Raw genomic sequence first — 18,750 nt, 5'->3', positions numbered from 1 at the left:
GTGACCCCACTCTGGCTCAGGCACCATTAGGTTGGAGAGAGGTCTTAGTTTTAAACAAGAACAAAGTCTGTCTCCTGAAGAAAAGTGGGAACAGCCTCCTGTGGCATTTCTTTAAATGGATTAATATGTTGATCTTGAGGCAAACAGGAGCTATCCCTCACGGTTTCATGATTAAGCCAGGTGAGATGAAAAGCAAATCTCACTGCTAAACACTGCCTCTGGGAATTGAGCTGTGTTATTTCTATTTTACAGTAACTTGCAGGATTTCTTCTTTAGTTAAAGCAGACTCTTGTAAATATAAAATCTCAGTATTCTTTAAAAAAAAACTAGACACCATTTACTTGCTTCCTGTTTGCAGAGCTCCCACCAAGAACACTTAATAATGCTAACTGGCTGTGAATGTCTAATCGTGTGAAAAACTCTTGCTGTGTCTGTACTTTCGCAAGTGAAGGAAGCGGCAGCCTGAGCCTGGTAATAAAGCACCGATTATCAGAGCTCTGCATCTTAGTCCTCAGCAGATACCCAGGTCCTATTCCCTTCAATGTTTGGTTTTAAAGCGAAATTATCAGTCATAAAATAAAATGGCAACTTCTGCCATTCTCGTTTATTCTTGAAGATTCATGGGAAGATGCTTTTCCATATTGGAGGCTTTCATTCAATATTTATCTATAAGTGAGGGGATATCCATGCGATTTTAAGAGCCCGCAAGCATGCTTTCTCTGTTTTGTAAGGGATGCAGACCTCTGAACCTACAATTCTGCACTGTGCTGTTTATCTGAGTTTAAGGGAAGAGCTCTAGAAGGTGAACTTGGCATTACTCATCAGGTGGAAATCAAAATGCTGGAAGGGTGCTTTTTTTTTCTCTGTCTGGAAAAGGCGGGATCAGGCTGGGCAGGAGGTTAGGCACAGCCTGTAACAGCACCGTGGTGCGCCCTGCGGCGGGAGGGCCCTGCCTCTGAGCTGGCTATTTCAGCAGGCGTGAGTGCTCTTCCCGAGGGGACCCAGATGTCTCCCTGCGTGGAGCCCTTCCTGTCTGCAGGAAGCAGATGGGATGAGGTGCCGTTTCGTGGAGTGGATGGGGGCGGTGGGGGTTTATTCTGAGGACACCCGGGGAGAGGACACCTCTGGGCCACGAGCACCCACCGGCCCCTTCCCACCTCCTCGATGCCCGCCGTGTGTTCTTCCGCCCCGGAGCTCACTAGGGTCCCTATTCAAACAGTCGCTCGGATCTTTTCCATTCGGACATCCCGTCCTTATGGGCAGAGTCTCTGCCTCTTGCTCCGCAGAGGCCTGGGGTCCCGGCCCCTCCCAGGCGCCCCACTGCTCCAGGGCCTTGCCCGCCACGGCAGAGACGGGGTCGGGGCCTCATCCTGAGACGACAGCCTTCCCCTTCAGAGCTGGTGGCCACGCACCTGGTATCTTGGACACGAGAAGGTTATTCGTTGTCTGCCTTCACCTCCTGTTTTGGCAGACACTGCCCAAGATAGATGACAGTCCTGCAGAGCTCAGTGTTGAGTGACCGAGGTTGTAAACCTGTATGGTCGCCTGCGGAGCGCGTCTGATCTGCCTAGACTGCTTCCAGAGACATCTGAGACCTTGCCCTCAGCCCTGTCCTTCAGCCACAGAGGTCACTGGGGCTTGTTCCTCGGGGAGCGTGTGCGAGGCCTGGAGCACAGCCAGCCTCAGGGCTGCGCCAAACCAAGGGTCTCTGCACGGTGCCTTCTAGTCTTCCCAGTGCATCCCCATGCAAACCTAGACAGCGTGTTAAAAAGCAGTGACATCGCTGTGCCAACAAGGTCCATATAGTCCAAGCTATGGTTTTTCCAGTAGACCTGTATGGATATGAGAATTGAACTATAAAGAAGGCTGAGCGTCAAAAATTAATGCTTTCAAACTATAGTGTGGGAGAAGACTCTTGAGAGTCCCTCAGACAGTGTGGAGATCAAACCAGTCAATCTTAAAGGAAGTCAAACCTGAATATTCATTGGAAGGACTGATGCTGAAGCTCCAGTACTTTGGCCACCTGATGTGAAGAGCTGATTCATTGGAAAAGACCCTGATGCTGGGAAAGATTGAGGGCAGGAGGAGAAGTGGGCAACAAAGGATGAGATGGTTAGATGGCATCATCAACTCAATGGACATGAGTTTGAGCAAACTCCAGGAGTTGGTGAAGGACAGGGAAGGCTTGCTTGCTGCAGTCCACAGGGTTGCAAAGAGTCAAAGACACAACTGAGGGACTGAACAATGCCTGCAGTATCATTTTAACCTCGGAATGGCTAGGAGAGGCTTACTTGAGAAAACAGACCTAACAGTGTATGTGTTCCTGGTAGCTGAGACATTAAAAGCCTAGTGAAGACAGAGTCCAAAAACTGCCGTATGTTTCTCCAGTGTTATCAGCAATCAGTCCAGCGGCAGGCAGTGCAGGGTCCTCTGATTCTGATAGGAGAAGGCTTTCTGATTCCCTCTTCTTCTTTCCAGCCGTCCATTTAGCCAGCCATCCTCTGTAAACGTTCCCAGGCCTGGGGTGACAGGACCTGCGCTGTGAGACCCCCTTGCCAGACACACTCAGTATGCAGTTCGGGTTGTTCCTGCAGTTGTGAAGCAGATTTTTCAGCCTGTAGAGTGAGGGGCTGGAGTTGTTTCCCGATGTTTCCTGTACGTGCCACGTGGTCTGGGGTCCTCCACTCAACTCTCTCTAAGTCACCCACATTGTAACCTCCCTTCCCATCCCAGCCAGGGCTTGGGGACTAGGGAGGCGAGTGTCGGAATATATTAAAATCCTCCCTTACCTACCCGCCATCTTCAGGCGTTGTATGACATTCCTCCTGCCATCTAACTCCGCTCAGTTGCACTTCTGTGTTAACTTAATAGGCTAATGTTTTACGAACTTGTGAGACTGAACGTATGGAGTGTGATCAGGATTTCTGACACTTACTTGATGGGGGTGTGGACATTGAGCAGAAGCCATTGAAGACTTCCAGACGGACACTGATTCAAATTAGTGGCTCAAAGACTTAGACTATCTCATTTACAGGATTGTTTTCCACTGATTATTCTATGACTTCGGCAAAAATTGAGCACACCGTTTATGATAACATTTACCAGGTAATCTTCTGTGCAGAATTTAAGGAAGAGCCAGTGATTTAGAATCAGTGTTTTCTGTGGCCGTATAGAGGGTGTTCTCAGGTTTAATTGCTGCAGTTAAGTGTTTTCATCTGGGATATGCTCCTTCTGGGGGGCAAGCTCTCTGTTTTCTCCTTTGGAGTTATCAGAGTTTCCCTTTTGTGCCTTTTTGTATTTCTTTTTAACCAAAGAAGATCCAGTGGGATGTCCTTTTTTATATAATTGATTAAGAGGATGAAGGGTTATCAAAAACCAGCTCCTCCCCTTGTTTAGTCTGTCACGCCAGGTGCAGCGATGCTAACTACAGATGCATTGTCAGATGACAAGTTCTTTATTTCCTGTGGATGATTCCCCGAGCAGCATAAGTTATTTGGGTGGTTGAAATCCTCCTAAGAAACACTTTTGGCGTCTCCTGCCTCCCAGCGACGTCATTGGGGGAACGTGGCGGATGGAGGAACTCAGAGCTGAGGTCTGCGGACTTGCATGTTGACCTCAGGCAAATCAGTCACTTTCTCTGGCTTTTGGCGGCCTCATCTATAAAGTGAGGTTGAGTTCGTGATTTATTTCTAAAGTCCAGTTATTCTCATATCCAGTGATTTGCGCTGGCAAGAGTATTAAAGTCATACGGTCATTCACTCAGTCAGCCTGTGTGTGTCACCCTCTATGTCCCGGGCTGGTCCAGCGCCACGGGGACCCCAGCCGGGCGTCACCCAAAGGCTGCCTTCCTGCAGCAGCCCTCCATCCAGGGGGCGGAAATAGCGCACAGGTAATTCTCAGAGGAAGTGAAGGTGAAAGCAGAATTAAGAAGGACAAGGGAAGGTAAACTTGTATTTAGCTAGTCTCTGGGTGTGCCCTAGGGACTCATCCTGAGAGGTCAGCGTCCGTGTCCCATTTTATAAAGGGCTCAGAGGTTGTGCACCTGGAGTACCGAGCAGCCTTTAGAAACAACTTTTTGTGATTTCAAAGCCCTGCTTTTCCAACGGCCGCTGACATCACCCACAGCCAGGAGCCTCCTCCGGAGGTGCTGGCGTGTCCACGCACACAGTGGGACAGACAGCTGTGGCCCAGGCCTGCCTTGCAGTGCCGTCCTGCCCCGCCCGCGAGAAGGGTGAGCGGCTGAGAGGCAGCAAGGGCTCGGGGAGGCCTCTGTGCATGAAAGCTGGCTGGCTTGTTCACAAGTATCCCAGAGTTATTGACATGCTTTTAAGTGAGGGATGCTTTACTTGTAGGAAATCATTTACAGGAACGACCAACTTAGTACCGTGATGAGCTCGTAAGATGACCTATCCTTGAAGTGGCTCCTATACCTCACGTGCACGCGCATGTGCGTGTGTGTGCGTGCGCGCACATATATGCACACATATATGATTCATCAGGTTTTTACATTTATAAATGATTGTGTTTCATTTTAGGGGAACATTGACTCCAAATTTTCGCTCATCTCGTAGTCTCACTCTCCCAGTCACAGCTTAGGGGGCAGGAGGGAGCTTATCTGAGCTCTGCCCGCTCACCAGGTGTGCGCTCAGATCCAGGAAGCCCTCTGATGCCCTGATCTCCACAGCAGTGGAAGCCTTCGCGCTGTATTTTTTTCCCATGAGACACACCAAGATTGTTAGATTGCTTGTCCCACACCCTCAGTGCGCCTGCTGACCCTGGGGTAGCCGTTCCCAGAGAGAAGTGAACAGGCAGCTGAGGTGATCCTTGCAGTTCTGGTTCTCTCCTCCCTGCCCCGACGAAGGACACTTGGAGAACATCCAGAAAAGCAGCAAGGATCAGCAGTGGTTTGAGCTTTGGCTCTGAAACCCAGCATCCAAGAGAGCTGCTGTGACTAGCTGTGTGACCTCGCTTTAGCATACCGTCTCTCCCTCTCCTCCGTCTCCGAGTCTGCGGTAATGAACCCCACACCAGCCCTGGTGTCTGCGTCCCCGGGACCTGGGAGAATTAATGAGCTGGGCAGTCAGATGCTCCTCGTCCGAGTCTTGGACTGCAGGGCCTCTTGTAGGAAAGCTTGTGGTCAAGTGTGTCTTTGTGAGTGTGGTTTCTTTCAGGTCCTCACTTTATTATCCTTGCTTAAACACACATGCCCATAATATTGCTTCATATCAGCCATTTGTACCTGTTTCTCTGATATTGTGCATATTTATGAAGTTTCACTGAGTTGTTATGAAGCACTCAGGACTGTACATCTAACAGAAAGCTAAACTGGCAAACCACTACTCACCCAGTGGTTTATCTGGGTCAGGAAGATCCCCTGGAGAAGGAAATGGCAGCCCACTCCAGTATTCTTGCCTGTAAAATTCCAGGGACAGAGGAGCCTGGAGGGCTGCAGAACATAGGGGTCAAAATAATGTTGGCACACAACTTAGCGACTGAATAAATGGCTTATCTGAAATATTGTGTCATCCTGCCACCCTTAAAAATGTAACAGTTAATACAAAGTTTCAAGTTTAAAGCACAGTTTTGTTGTACCAAATAAGCATCATGTCAAATAAATGAAATTTCATTAAAGGATCTATTCTAGATCTACATCTAGATTAAGTTTTAAAAATTAAACTTAAGCTCCAGAATAAAATATCCAAAACTCTTATTTTAGAGATGGAAATACAATATAAATGAGAAAGTCATCTTTACAGTTATAGATTTAATTAGCAGTTGTTTTATTACATATCTTCCATATAAATGGAAAATGATTTCACCTAAGAGGCTGTCATTTTCAATAATTATTGTTGGGAGAGTTGATTTCTTGCTGTAAAGAGTGTGTGTGTGTGTGTACACACGTGTGTGCACATGTGTTCATGTGTATCTGTCTCCTCACTGGATAAAGTTTCTTGTTTTCCTCACTCAGTCCTGTCCTACTCTTTGCGACCCCGTGGACTGTAGCCCGCCAGGCTCCTCTGCCCATGGAATTCTCCAGGCAAGAACACTGGAGTGGGTTGCCATGTCCTCCTCCAGGGGATCTCTCCGATCCAGGACCCGTGTGTCCTGCATTGCAGGCAGATTCCTTACCACTGGGCCACGAGGAAAGCCCCTGTCAGTGAATGTGACACTTTTTCTTTCCACAACCTATTAGTCTTCCCGTTCTTTCAGCCCGAGGGGTTGTGTACCTGCGTCCAGGACCCCGCGTTTACCACGTGTTCCAGGTGCTACCCATCGCTCATGCTAAGGGATCACCTCCTCCTCACTGTCTTTACCAGCTTGGCGGCCGCAGATAATCACGGCGTCTCACAGCTCTGCTTTTTCCTCACGGGTGAACGAGGGTGGCGGCGCCTGTCTCAGGAGAGGACCTGAGATGCGAGAAAACACACAGGCCTGGTCTTGGTTCCCAGCAAGGTCAGGGACGGGCTTGCAAAGGGCCCTCAGCACACCGCACGGTCGCGCTCCTTCCCAGACGCTGTTCACAGATGGCAGGGCCCTTTGGCCTGGCAGCAGACCGGTGACGGCCCTTCCCCCGGCGCGAGCCCCTCCCCATCTCCAGGAGGCAGGCGTGGGCATGGGCTGGTGAGCCCTGCGTGCGCGCAGAGGGCGGGGTGCGGGGTGGTGAGCCCTGCGTGCGCGCAGAGGGCGGGGTGCGGGGTGGTGAGCCCCGCGTGCGCGCAGAGGGCGGGGTGCGGGGTGGTGAGCCCCGCGTGCGCGCAGGAGGCGGGGGGAGGGGGGGGTGAGCCCCGCGTGCGCGCAGGCGCACAGAGACTGTGTGTCGTCACGTGACGTGCCACACGCGGGGCCGGGCTACCGTGACGGGCGCGTGGGTTGTGTGCGAGCGTTGACGGGGGCCGCAGCGTGCCCGGTCCGAGGTCTGGTCCACACTGGAGCGCCTTCGAGGGCTGGCTGGGGGGCGGGGGTTGAGGGCCGGAATGGGAGGAGCAGGTGAAGCCAAAGGGCGTTTAAGGAGCCAGCACGCGGCTCTGGGGGCCCAGGAGGGAACCCAGGCCACAGCAGGGACTTGGCAGCCTCGGTGACGAAGCCCTGGACGCGGCCTCGCGCCGGTCTGGTGCAGACAGGCTGCGGGCCTCCTGACGTCTGATGCTGTTCCCCACCAGCGTGCACTAAGAAAGAGGCGCGATGGGAGGAGTGTTGGTTTGTTTCTCCTCCTCGGCAGCCACCTCGCCTGTGCCCCCAGCCCCACGGCGACGAGGGTCGTACCGCTCTCCTGAGCCTGTTCCTCTGGGGGCCCTGCCCGAGCCCTGGCCATCACAGCGCAGAGCCCAGGACAGACTGCCCGCAGCTCTGGGCAAGCGCACGCTGGCCGCGGGAGGCTGAGCTCCGCTCCTAATCTCTATAAGCCTCCTTTTCCTCTCCTGGAAAATGAGAGTCATCTTGTCTCCACTCATTACGAGTGGATGTCCTTTCTTTTATTCAAATAGAGACAAAGGCGGGCGGGGCAGCTTGAGGCTGGGCGGGAAGGGCCTGCCACACAGGCCAGCGACGCGCTGGGCTGGCGACCACCCCCGCCCAGGACAGCCCAGCCCAGCACTGGGCCCGGCAGATGGCACTGCCCGCCGTGGCCGGCCCGCCGCGCACCTCACGAGGGCTGCTTCTTCCCCTGGGCATTCGCGCCAGGCTTGGGCTGGGGCAGGGGGTCTCTGGGAAGGACAGGGGGGAAACCTGATACCCTGTGTGAGTGTGTGAGAATTTTTTCTTTCTTATAAACCTGACACATGCCTTACACACATGCCGCTCTGCCCTCCTTGCCCAAGCCGGCCCAAGGCCGCCCTCTCCTCCCCACATGTCGGGTCATGCGTCTGAGCAGGCAGCAAGGGATGGAGGAGGCAGGGGACCCAGTGGAGGGCGGGAGGCTCCTGAGGGGGCGGGGGCAGCACACACCTGGTCAGCCACTCCGGTGAGGCTGTCACACCAGACGTCCCCCCACCCCACCCCGGCCCCACCACGCCCAAGTGTTTCTTCTCCTGGGGATGGAATGGTTCTTCTGGAGAAAGCAATCTGCAGTCAGGGGCTTGGGAATTAGGATTCAGAAGCTTGGAATTGGAGCTCAGCTGCCGGTGGAAAATACACTGTGAATGTTTTATTCAGCAATGCATGTATAAGGTTGAGTAGAATGCAAACACATAAATCACTTAAACAATAGCCGTTAAAAGCTGCCTCCCAGCATTTCAGAACCGGCTGCCCAATCGCTGGCGAAGTCCTCTGTTGCCACCTGCTGCTGGAGCGTGTTATTACACTGCCAGGTCTCACTGGCTGTCCTGGGCCTCTGCGCTCACTCCCTGGGGCACGGGGTTTTCCTGGGGTGACGCGTGTTGAGGGTTACACGAGGGACGGCAGCACCTTCAGAGCTCTGTGGGGTCAGAGCAGAGAGGACCGTGTCCTCGCTTGGCTCTTCACCGGGCAGAGGCCTCGTGCTCAGTCATTCCTGGAAGCACAGGGTCCTGTGACCGCAGCGGTCTGCCTCTCACCGCCCGTCACGGTCACCAGCGTATTACAGCCGAGAAGCAGGAAGGGCTAGTGTCTCAGCAGTGACACCTGCCCGCAAGTGAGCACGGGCTCTGTGACCCCGGGCGGAGGCCCCTCGCCCCGCAGCGGTCACTTTACCCCCTGTGTCAGCCAGAGGAGGAGGCTACTGGGTCAGTGTCTGACCGCTGTCCACAATGGGCCCTGTGTCCTGAGAGGCACCGCAGTCAGCTCCACTGCGGGAGATCTGCAGCACAGCCTGGGGCCTCGGAGCGCTCGACTGTCTCAGGTGCCGCCTCAGCCTCCCCGTGGGCCTTCTTGACCTGCAGGGGCACCACTGAGGTCTCCCTGCCCTGAGACAGCACACGGGGCGTCTCAGCTCCTCGAAGTCTCACAGAGCACTGAATGGCTAAGACTGCCGGGGCAGCCACGCGGTGATCCAGGCTGGGGCAGGGAGACAGGCAGCGAGGCGGTGATCCAGGCTGGGGCAGGGAGACGGGCAGCCGCGCGGTGATCCAGGCTGGGGCAGGGAGACGAGCAGCAACTCGATGATCCAGGCTGGGGCAGGGAGACGGGCAGCCGCGCGGTGATCCAGGCTGGGGCAGGGAGACGGGCAGCAACTCGGTGATCCAGGCTGGGGCAGGGAGACGGGCAGTGGGGCGGTGATCCAGGCTGGGGCAGGGAGACGGGCAGCCGCGCGGTGATCCAGGCTGGGGCAGGGAGACGGGCAGCCGCGCGGTGATCCAGGCTGGGGCAGGGAGACGGGCAACAACTCGGTGATCCAGGCTGGGGCAGGGAGACGGGCAACAACTCGGTGATCCAGGCTGGGGCAGGGAGACGGGCAACAACTCGGTGATCCAGGCTGGGGCAGGGAGACGAGCGACAACTCGGTGATCCAGGCTGGGGCAGGGAGACGAGCGACAACTCGGTGATCCAGGCTGGGGCAGAGAGATGGGGGCCACACAGTGATCCAGGCTGGGGCAGGGAGACGGGCAGCAGGGCGGTGATCCAGGCTGGGGCAGGGAGATGGGCAGCCACGCAGTGATCCAGGCTGGGGCAGGGAGACGGGCAGCCACGCAGTGATCCAGGCTGGGGCAGAGAGATGGGGGCCACACGGTGATCCAGGCTGGGGCAGGGAGACGGGCAGCTGCTGGACCACGGGCTGCACGGCGGTGAGGCGGGCAGGCACAGGACTGCGACCGCATCCTCTTTCCAGGCTGAGTCGCTGCGGCGTCCCCAGCTCTCGACATCAGGCGTGACTGTGAGCTCGGAAAGATGCTGTCGGTTAACATCATCTCTTTGAAGAACGGTGAGGTCATGGAGGGAAAACCATGTTTCACATGGGCAGGGAAAAACTACAAAGCAGGCGGGGTTTCCCTTGAACCGTTAACCTGCGGAAGGGAGAGTGGAGCCTTGGGTAGAACAGACATGAGACTCGTCCTTTTAATAGAAAATGTGGAGCTGCGAGAACCCTGGGTTGCAGCCCCCCCATCCCCCGTCTCTCCCGTTCCTGCAAAGGACCTGGGCCCTGGGACAGTCTTGTTTTCAATCCCACAATTGTGAAAAATGGTCAGTTACTTTATATAAAGTATAGATTTTCCAGACATGAAAACTCTAGATGCAAAAACTGGAAAGTTCGAAGTAAAACTCTGGTAAGATACATGTTACAAAGCTTAGCATTTAAGCTGTTTTTAAGTACACCATGTTAGAATTGTAACAGGCTCTTACTGACTGAATAAGAACCTAAGAAGCAAGGAAGCAGGAGGCCTCGCATGCCCACGGGTGCAGAGCCTGTTGACACGCCAGGGGCTGCTCCTCCGCCAAGCCCGTGGTCCGAGAGGGGCCTTGGCCACGCGCTCTGAATACCCGGAACAGCCTGGAGCCTTGCTTCTCTGAGAAACGGCAGGCAGGCGTCCTGCAAGACTGAAGCTTGTGTGGTTTGGACGTACGTATCATGTGCTTATAAATTCCCCCTCCCCCCACATCTTTTAAAATTTCGTCAAATTTTAAACTTTATTTTTTTAAAAAAAGGTGTAATATTAAACATCATTACATCAAAAGTATGAAAAAAACGGTAAAGAGGTACTGTTTTAAAAGCAAACACTCACTTTTACGTAACTCCTCAGCCCCCAGCACTGGCTGTGGTTTCTGTAAATACAGCGTGACCTGTGCTGTGAATTGAACTTGGTTTCTGTAGCCTTACTTGGAAGTGTCTTGTTGATCGAAGCTGTAGCCATGATGCAGTAGCCCCGTTTATGGGGTCGTGCTGACGGGGTGGGTTGAACTTTGCTTTCCCCGGACCTCGGGCTCGGGCCGGGAGCCCGATGAGTCAGAGCTCTCAGCTTGGCAGCTGCACCATTGAGAGCAGCCTTGCCCCGGCTCCCGCCAGCCCAGACCTCTGTCCTCTCACCCTGCAGTAGCACAGACTTTCACACATGTTGCCCGGGAGTGTTAGCAAAGCAGGAGGGCCCGTTCTGGGAATTAAGCGCCCAGTGTAAGTGCCTGGAGCCTAGTAGGGGTTCGGTGAACATTAATACTACTCTTCTTCGGGGATTAAATTCTTAGGCTTTATCTCTAGCAACCACGGAATTTGAAAAATTTAAGATGGATAGAAGTTAAGATGGATGGTGGCGATGGCTACACAAAAATGGGAACATATTTAATGCCGCAGAACTGTACGTTTTAAAATGGCTCAAATGGCATATTTATTTTGTGCATATTTTACCACCGTAAAAAAAGAAAGTATTGGGTTTGTTTCAAATTCTAGAGCTGGGAAGCTTTTCTGAATGGAGTCAGCAGGAAAACTTAAAAGAAAGTCCTTGTCTTTGAAGGAGACATGACTCGCGGCACCGAGAGTGGACCCCGCCTGGGGAGGTGATTCCGATGCCCGGAAAGCACACTCTGCTGACGGGCACGCCGCTCACAGTCCCGGGAGGCAGTTAGCTCAGAGAGGGCAGTGAGGAGCAGAGAAGAGGGTCCCTGAACAGACAGACATCTGCTTCCATCTGCAGCCAGTGTTAGTTTGCAATGGCTGTGGTTTTTTTGTTTCTTGTTTCCTTATTACAGTTTGATTTGCAAATAAAAGTTGTGTATATTTAAGCATATGACATGATGTTTTCATAGTCGCACACATTCTGAGATGATTTTCACAGCCAACCTGATTGAAACCCTACCCGCAAACAGCCCCCTCTGTGTGTGTGGTGAGAGCACTGAGATTTGGTCTTAGCGGGTTGCAAGCATGCAGAACACCCTTGTGAACTGGAGCCGCCATTAGATGGACACCCTTAGGTCTCCACACCGGTCTCGTCTTATCAGTCAGAGTTCACACCTTTCGATCAGTATCCACGTCCCCTCCCCATTCACCCTAGTAAACACCGTTCATCCTAGCACTCCATGAGTTTGGATTTTCTTCTTTTTATTTCTACATACACATGAGATCATGCAATATTGTCTTTTGTGTCTGTCCCAGCCCAGTGTCCTACGGGTCCATTCATGTTTTCACAGATGGAGGGATCTTCTCTCTGTAGGTGAGTAATATTGCTCTGTGTGTCCGTGCATGCGCATATACACGGCATTCTCTTTTATCCATTGGTCTTTCAACAAACACTGGTTGCTTCTATATCTGGTCTATCAGAAGTAACGCTGCACTGACTGGGCATGCAGAAATCTCTTCAAGGGACTGGTTTCATTTCCCTTGGGCATATACCCAGAAATAGCAATGCTGGATCAGATAGTAGTTCTATTTTTAATTTTTTTGGAACCTCCGTACTGATTTTCGTGATACCTATGCCAGTTTATTATTAATTTTGTCTTACAGGAAAATATGAACAAATACAAAAGTAGAAAGAACAGTATAATGAGCTCCGAGTACCCATCACCCTTCACCCTCCTCTCGTAATTACATCTTCATGGCCAATGGCATTCTATGCATATGCCCACCCATGTTATTTGAGAAAATGTATGTTTTATGTGAAACTATTTTAGTACATACTTGGAAAGATAGATTATTTTGTGAAATATAACTACAATACTATTATTATAATGAACATACTAACAATAATTTCTTAATATCATGAAGTATGTGCGTTCAGTTGCTCAGCCATGTCCAGCTCTGACCCCATGGACTGTAGCCCAGCAGGCGCCTCTGTCCATGGGATTTTCCAGGCAAAAGTACTGCACTGCGTTGCCACTTTCTTCTCTATCATCAAATATACAGTGTTTAAATTTTCAGATTATCTCACAAATATAATTTTCTTAACTTTGTATGTTTGACCTAGGATGAAAATAAGGTTTTGGATAATATGTCTCCTATCTGTGGGTTCACCATATCGTCCCCCACACACTCTTGTTTTCCCTTGTCGTTTGCTGAAGAAGTTCTCGTGTCTGAGTTTTGCTGGTTGCATCTTTATTTTGTCATTTATTTTATATAAAAATTGATAGTTGGATCTTAACCAGCTGGGTACTTATGCTTGGCTAGATGCTAGACTCACCTGGGAAGCTTTAAAAAATTTCTGGCGTGTGTTGAAATAGTTGGGTGGTTTCTAGATGAAGTTAAACATAAAATCACCTCATCCCCCAGCACTTCCACTCCCGAAGAACTGAAGCAGTTATTTAAACAGAATCTTGTGCAAAAATGTTCATAGCAGCACTGTTCACAACAGCAAGAGGTCCAGACAGCCCAAGTGTCCTTCAACTGAAGAAGGGCTGGACACACTAGGACATGTGCATGCAGCAGAAATCAGCCTTGAGATCTGCGAGTTCCTGATCATGCTTGGAGAACATCACGCCAGTGAAAGAAGCCTGGCACAAAGCCACACGCTGTACAGTTCCGTCTCTAGGAAATAATTCAAGATAAGGAAACCCGGAGAGACACGAGTAAATCCATGGGGCTGGGGCGGAAGGGGGGGTGACTGCTGGGGGTGCGAGGCTTCCTTGGGGCGGGGTTGGGGGCTGACAAGGTCCTGGGCTGGGCGGTCCAGGGTTGGTTACAGCACGTGACTGTCACTAATGCCAGCGGATTGGCTCCTCTGAAGGGGTTCAAGCGGAGATTTATGTTGCGTCTTTCACCACAGCTGTGTGCCAAGTGTGACCCATAAGCCACGCCCGAGGCCGGAGCGGGCACTTTCCAGGAGCCCGGGGGCAGGAGGCCAAGCGGCGCTGCCCGCTGACCCCTCAGGGACGGGAGGGGGCTTCCTCCCTCCGCCCCCAGTCCTGGTGGTTCCTGCTGCCCTCGGGCCTGTGGACGCTCAGCAGGGCCAGCCCCCTGCCCCGGTCAGGAAGGAAAATGCCGTTTCCTAGTGAGACTCACCTCCCCCAAAGAGGGCTCGCAGCGGCCTTGGCAGGCCCGTCTGCTCTCAGCCAGCGTGCTGTCCTGGCAAAATCAGAACAGACTCAGAAACACGGGCGGGGTCTTGTTGCTCCTCATGGAGCATCACAAAGCGAAGTTCTCCGTGGGACCCAGGGCTGCCTGTGGGTTCCCTGCTCAGCTTCATCAGCTAACACCCCACCCACCCCCTCCTGGAAACGCCTGTGGCTGCGGGGAGCTCCTGCCGCAGGCCCACAGCTAGAGCTCTCTCCACCTGCCTCAGCCTCTGCAGCCTGGCCTGAGGGGCCATGGGCACTTCTGTTTGACTAACACGGGGCTTCTGCTTAAAGTATTAATTACAGGGGACAGAAACACTTTCAGAGGATGTGTGCTAGAGTACAAAGATGATGGAGTTTGGTCTTCCCAGATCCCTTCTCACCTTTCCAGGCCCATCTCCAACCCAGGAGCTGGCCGTCTTCTCCCTCCCTCTGTTCCTTGACCCTTGAGAGGCTTACTTAGCTCTGATAAAGTAGCGAGGTGTTGTTATGGATATATATATTTGGAAAGGCCATAGGTTTTGGAGTCAGAAGACCTGGCTGGGTTGGACTATGTCAGCTCCATAATTTGTGTACCAGTTGTGACAGTGTAGGCAGGTCATTAAATTCTTCTGATTACTTTTATTCATCCAAAAGATGTATGTGTCATGTAGAGATAGGATATTTGTAAAAATTAAGGGAGAAACTAAAAAGACATTTTCAATCAAATTAAAAAGATGGTTTATCCTTGGAAGGAAAGCTATGAAAACCCTAGACAGCATGTTAAAAAGCAGAGACATCACATTGCCAACAAGGGTCCATCTAGCCAAAGCTATGGTTTTCCAGTGGTCATGTATGGATGTGAGAGTTGGACCATAAAGAAGGCTGAGCGCCAAAGAATTGATGCTTTTGAATTGTGGTGTTGGAGAAGACTCTTGAGAGTCCCTTGGACTGTAAGGACATCCAACCCGTCAATCCTAAAGGAAATCAATCCTGAATATTCGTTGGAAGGACTGATGCTGAAGCTCCAGTACTTTGGCCACCTGATGCAAAGAGCTGGCTCATTGGAAAAGACCCTGATGCTGGGAAAGATTGAAGGCAGGAGGAGAAGGGGACAACAGAGGATGAGATGGTTGGATGGCATCACCGACTCAATGGACATGAGTTTGAAAAAATTCTGGGAGATAGTGAGGGACAGGGAAGCCTGTGGTATTGCAATCCATGGGGTCACGAAGAGTCAGACATAATTTAATGACTGAACAGTAACAACAAAAGGAAGAAGCTAAGCAATTACACCACTCAGCCTGGTACCTGCCCAGTAAACGTGACTTTCCTAACAATGGATTGCTCAGCAGGTGAAGCAGATCAGAGGTTGGAGGGCGGAGGGGGAGGGCTGGGGGGGGAGGCAGAAATGCCCCTGTCCTCACCCTGGGGGTGTCCTGAAAGCCACAGTCATAGAAGCCTTCTTGGGGTGAAATCATGTCGGAATCCCCCACCTGTTGGTCAGTACTGGCCTGCCCCCTGGGGACCCAAGACTACACGAAGAAAAAGCTGTGAGTTTAGGGCAGAGTTGTGAAGCCAGGACATGGGATGGTTACCTCTCAATTGTGATTTGTATTGTGCGTTTTCTTTTTCACTCAAGTTGTATTCTCCAGGTCATTAAATAGTCTTTGCAATGTCATTTTTAATGATTGCACATTGAGGATATGCTCTAAGATAAAGTGAAGGGCAACTCTCTGGCAACTAAATCAAAAGTCTAATCGAGAGTAAATTAACCTGAGAAATGCAAGGCTTTTTAGGATTTTCTTTGGCCAAGTCCTTGAGTGTCTGGCTCTATTTTGTTTTGGAGGAATATCAGAATTTCCCACTGTAACCTTGTTTTTATGAATTTGGGGTGTTTGTCTCCCAGTGTCCACCGCAGTGTTCTTTTCAGCCTGTCTTGGGGGTGGGGGGAGACAGAAGGGAGCCCCGTTAATCAGGTGTGCCAGGGTGCATCCACCCCGGGGTGTTTCCGGAGGCTCCCGGCCCTGGGAAGGTGTGGCCATGGCTGACAGCCGGTGCCCACGTCCCGGCGTCTCACACAGCAGTGCCGGCAGGGCGGGCGCTGAGGGGGACAGAGGGGCCGAGGGGCGTGTGTGTCCTGACCCGGGGTGCTGAGCGTGAGAGGCGCGCTGTGGGGGCGTGGGCACGCTGCTTCCTCCTCCTGTGTCTGCTGTCGCCACCATTTCTCACGGGAAGCAAGGTGGGCCCGCGCCCCCGGGCGTGGCGTCCACCTGGGTGTGGGGGGTGGAGAGACCGCCTCGGGGGCAGTGCCCGGGGCGGGGGTGGAGAGGGTGGGTGCTCACCCTTTTCTCTGCGGGCACCTGCTCACACCCGGTCCATCACGCCCACGCTGGCCGGCTGCCAGGAGGTGGGCCCGCTCACAGCCCGAGCCTTCCACCGGGCCGCGCGCTCTGGGTTGCCGTGACCCCGCCTCCGGATCCGCTGTGTGCGTCGCTCTGGACGTTGTGAGTGTGCTGGTGCGGCCGTCTCAGGTGTCGCCGCCCCGCACCCCAAACCCAGAGTCAGGGACTCGTAACCAAGCGGAGCAGCGCGCGCGCGCGCCCCGTGCAGCCCTTGTGGTCCAGTGAGGTCCAGTGAGGCGCAGGGCACGGCCCGGCGGCAGGCCTCCGGAAGCCAGCCGTTGCCCACTCAGTACTGGTCTTTTTCTCTGAGCTTTTCATGTTTGTCTAAAGCACCTCTGTAACCCAAATCGGCTCACACTGACCCTGAAGAGGGGTCCTAAGGATGGCAGAACGCAGAGCGGCCTGACTTCCAAGGACGCACGCGGACAGCGTCCCCGGGCGGGGATAAAGGCGCCGCGGAGCCCGCTGGCCCCAGCCGCAGGTCACCTCCCCTCGTGGCGATGCTCGCGCTGCCGGCCTGCTGGCCTGGGGCCTGCATGCAGGCCCGAGGGGGGAGCAGCGTGAGCGCTGACGGGCTTCTCTCCGGCGGTTTGACGGGCTCCTGCGGTCACCACCCTGGGTAGGGGCCAGCTCTCGCACTGACGGGATCCTGGGTTCTGCCCGCTCCCAAGAGGGCCTGGTGAAGCCCCCCCCAGCAGCACTTCCAGCAGCTGCGGGTGCCGACCTGCCACCAGGTGGCTTTCGCCTCACAGAGCTTCCCCACCCACCCCGGGGACTTCCGGCCGCTGGCCAGCAGACAGTCTGTTTCCGGTGTCCCCCGGGTCAGCTCTGCGCCCGTCCCCGGGCCGAAGGATACGGGGTGTGGTAGGCACCGGCCAACACGTCTCCTGCTTCACCCGAGCAGCGTTCTCGAGTCTGAACTCTTTGGAGCGTCCCCTGGTTCTTGATTCTGCCCTCTTCTCTGGAGCCCTTCATGGCGCTGAGCGGGACCAGGCACCTCACAGGGCTGCATTTCTTGCGAGAGCACTAACCCTGTAGATGCTGGCTCTGAGAAGCAAGTACTGCGTGAACTGTCTGGCGGGGCATCTGTTAGGAGGGCCAGGCTGCGGAAGGGGGCCGTGGGCACACACACTGACCACCGTGAGCCAGGTGGAAAGACCTGTTTGTTCTGCCAAACCTCCAGACCATCCAGAGGGTCAGTTGTCAAGCAAATGCGCACTTTTGGAAAGTAGTTTTGCAAGATCCATCAAGAGCCATAAAAATATTCATATCTATTTACCCAGTAATCCCACTTCTAGAAACCTTTTACAAGAAAAATCAGGGATACTATAAAAGGTTTATACATGAGAATGGTAACCCCAAGACTCAGCAAAAACTCTGCAAACATTCATCACATGAGAATGATTAAATTATGCCTCTTCACAGTGCAGTTTTGTCCATTATTAAAAATATCCTTTCAAAGACTACTTCATGACATAAGGATATAAAGTTAAGTTTTTAAAGTTATGATTCCAAATATAAATATTCTGCTTGAATATATATGCATACATTTTAAATGTATAAGTGAATAAAAATACTAGACCAAAAAAATGCTAAAATATTAATAGCCACATACTCTAAAACAAGTATTGTGGGACAAAAGGAGATCTCTCTAAGTCTCCATGTGGCTTTGTTTAAACTTCAGAAATTTTCAGACTGTCTGTTAATGGCACTTCCCCAGGTGATAGTAATATTGTTTCCACTTATCCTAGGCACACCTTCTTTGCAGTGACCTTTTTTTTATCAGTCATCAATTAAAATTCACAGTATGCAGTCATATCAATTAGGATTTGGTTTAGTTGTGTATAACAAGAAATGCAAATAACACATTTAAAAATACAGAGATTTTTCTCTCATGTAAAAGAAAGTTGGCAATAAGCTAGTTAAGCTGGCTGGTGGCTCCACAGTCATCAAGAACCCAGGCTCCTGCTTCCTGCCTCTCATCTTCAGTGTGATGAGGCAAACTTACCTCCTAGTGCTAGAATGGCTGCAGATGCTCCAGCCATCAAGTTACAGTTACCTCCCTCCTTGTGTCTCCCCTCCCAGACTCTGAGCTTCCTGAGGGCAGGATCAGTCTCAGTCTTCCCCGAGCACAGTCCTGGTACAGGAGGTGCCTGCCACTCATCTGTGTCTTGGCTGGGACTAGGCTGCCCTTCACACCTCCTCCAGGGCTCGTGGGGGCTTTCCCTCAACAAATGCCCCTAAATCATCTCTGCTTCCTTCTCTCATCGTCTCATCAGTGGTCATAGGACTGCAGGACCCAGGGCCACAGCATGCCTGGGTCACCTGCCCTGCCTTTGAGACACATGCCCTTGAAGGTGGCCCAGGTGGGCTGCCGACTGGGGACAGCAGGCTTCACAGCATCGCTCTGGCTGCTGCCGGCTGGGGGCACGTTAAGAGGCAGGGCCGGCCCCTCGGGAGGTGGCAGGAAACCCAATAC

General features: G+C 52.7%; 2 protein-coding genes across 4 annotated transcripts in view; one reads left to right on the top strand and one right to left on the bottom strand.

Annotated features, from left to right (window-relative positions):
• Nucleotides 1-18,750, top strand: part of LYRM4 (LYR motif containing 4) — an 82,995-nt gene that overhangs the window by 63,219 nt on the left and 1,026 nt on the right. Inside the window, exon 3 of one of the 2 annotated variants that reach the window (XM_043450470.1) lies at nucleotides 11,996-12,053. The exons of the other annotated variant lie outside the window; for it this stretch is intronic. Within the exon in view, the coding sequence (XP_043306405.1) occupies nucleotides 11,996-12,053 (58 nt within the window). The remainder of the gene's footprint in view (nucleotides 1-11,995; nucleotides 12,054-18,750) is intronic. 2 annotated transcript variants of the gene reach the window in all.
• Nucleotides 8,244-10,742, bottom strand: LOC122429813 (vegetative cell wall protein gp1-like). 2 transcript variants are annotated; one of them, XM_043450466.1, is made up of 2 exons: nucleotides 10,635-10,742; nucleotides 8,244-9,917 (listed from the first exon to the last, which is right to left on the bottom strand). In XM_043450466.1, exon 2 carries the CDS (start codon nucleotides 9,843-9,845, stop codon nucleotides 8,754-8,756), a length of 1,092 nt encoding a protein of 363 aa, XP_043306401.1. In that variant the 5' UTR covers nucleotides 9,846-9,917; nucleotides 10,635-10,742; the 3' UTR covers nucleotides 8,244-8,753. The 2 variants fall into 2 exon arrangements, with proteins under 2 accessions (XP_043306401.1, XP_043306402.1); XM_043450467.1 differs by having other exon boundaries at nucleotides 8,244-9,785; nucleotides 10,635-10,708.

This window comes from Cervus canadensis, chromosome 28, assembly GCF_019320065.1.
Source record: "Cervus canadensis isolate Bull #8, Minnesota chromosome 28, ASM1932006v1, whole genome shotgun sequence".
In the NCBI taxonomy this organism is placed as follows: Eukaryota; Metazoa; Chordata; class Mammalia; order Artiodactyla; family Cervidae; genus Cervus; species Cervus canadensis.
Note: the sequence above shows the minus strand (reverse complement) of the source record. Positions and strands in the feature narration are given on the sequence as shown.

Excerpts from the sequence above, each read along its gene's own strand:
- LOC122429813 (XM_043450466.1), bottom strand. The coding sequence starts at position 9,845 with ATGACCTCACCGTTCTTCAAAGAGATGATGTTAACCGACAGCATCTTT.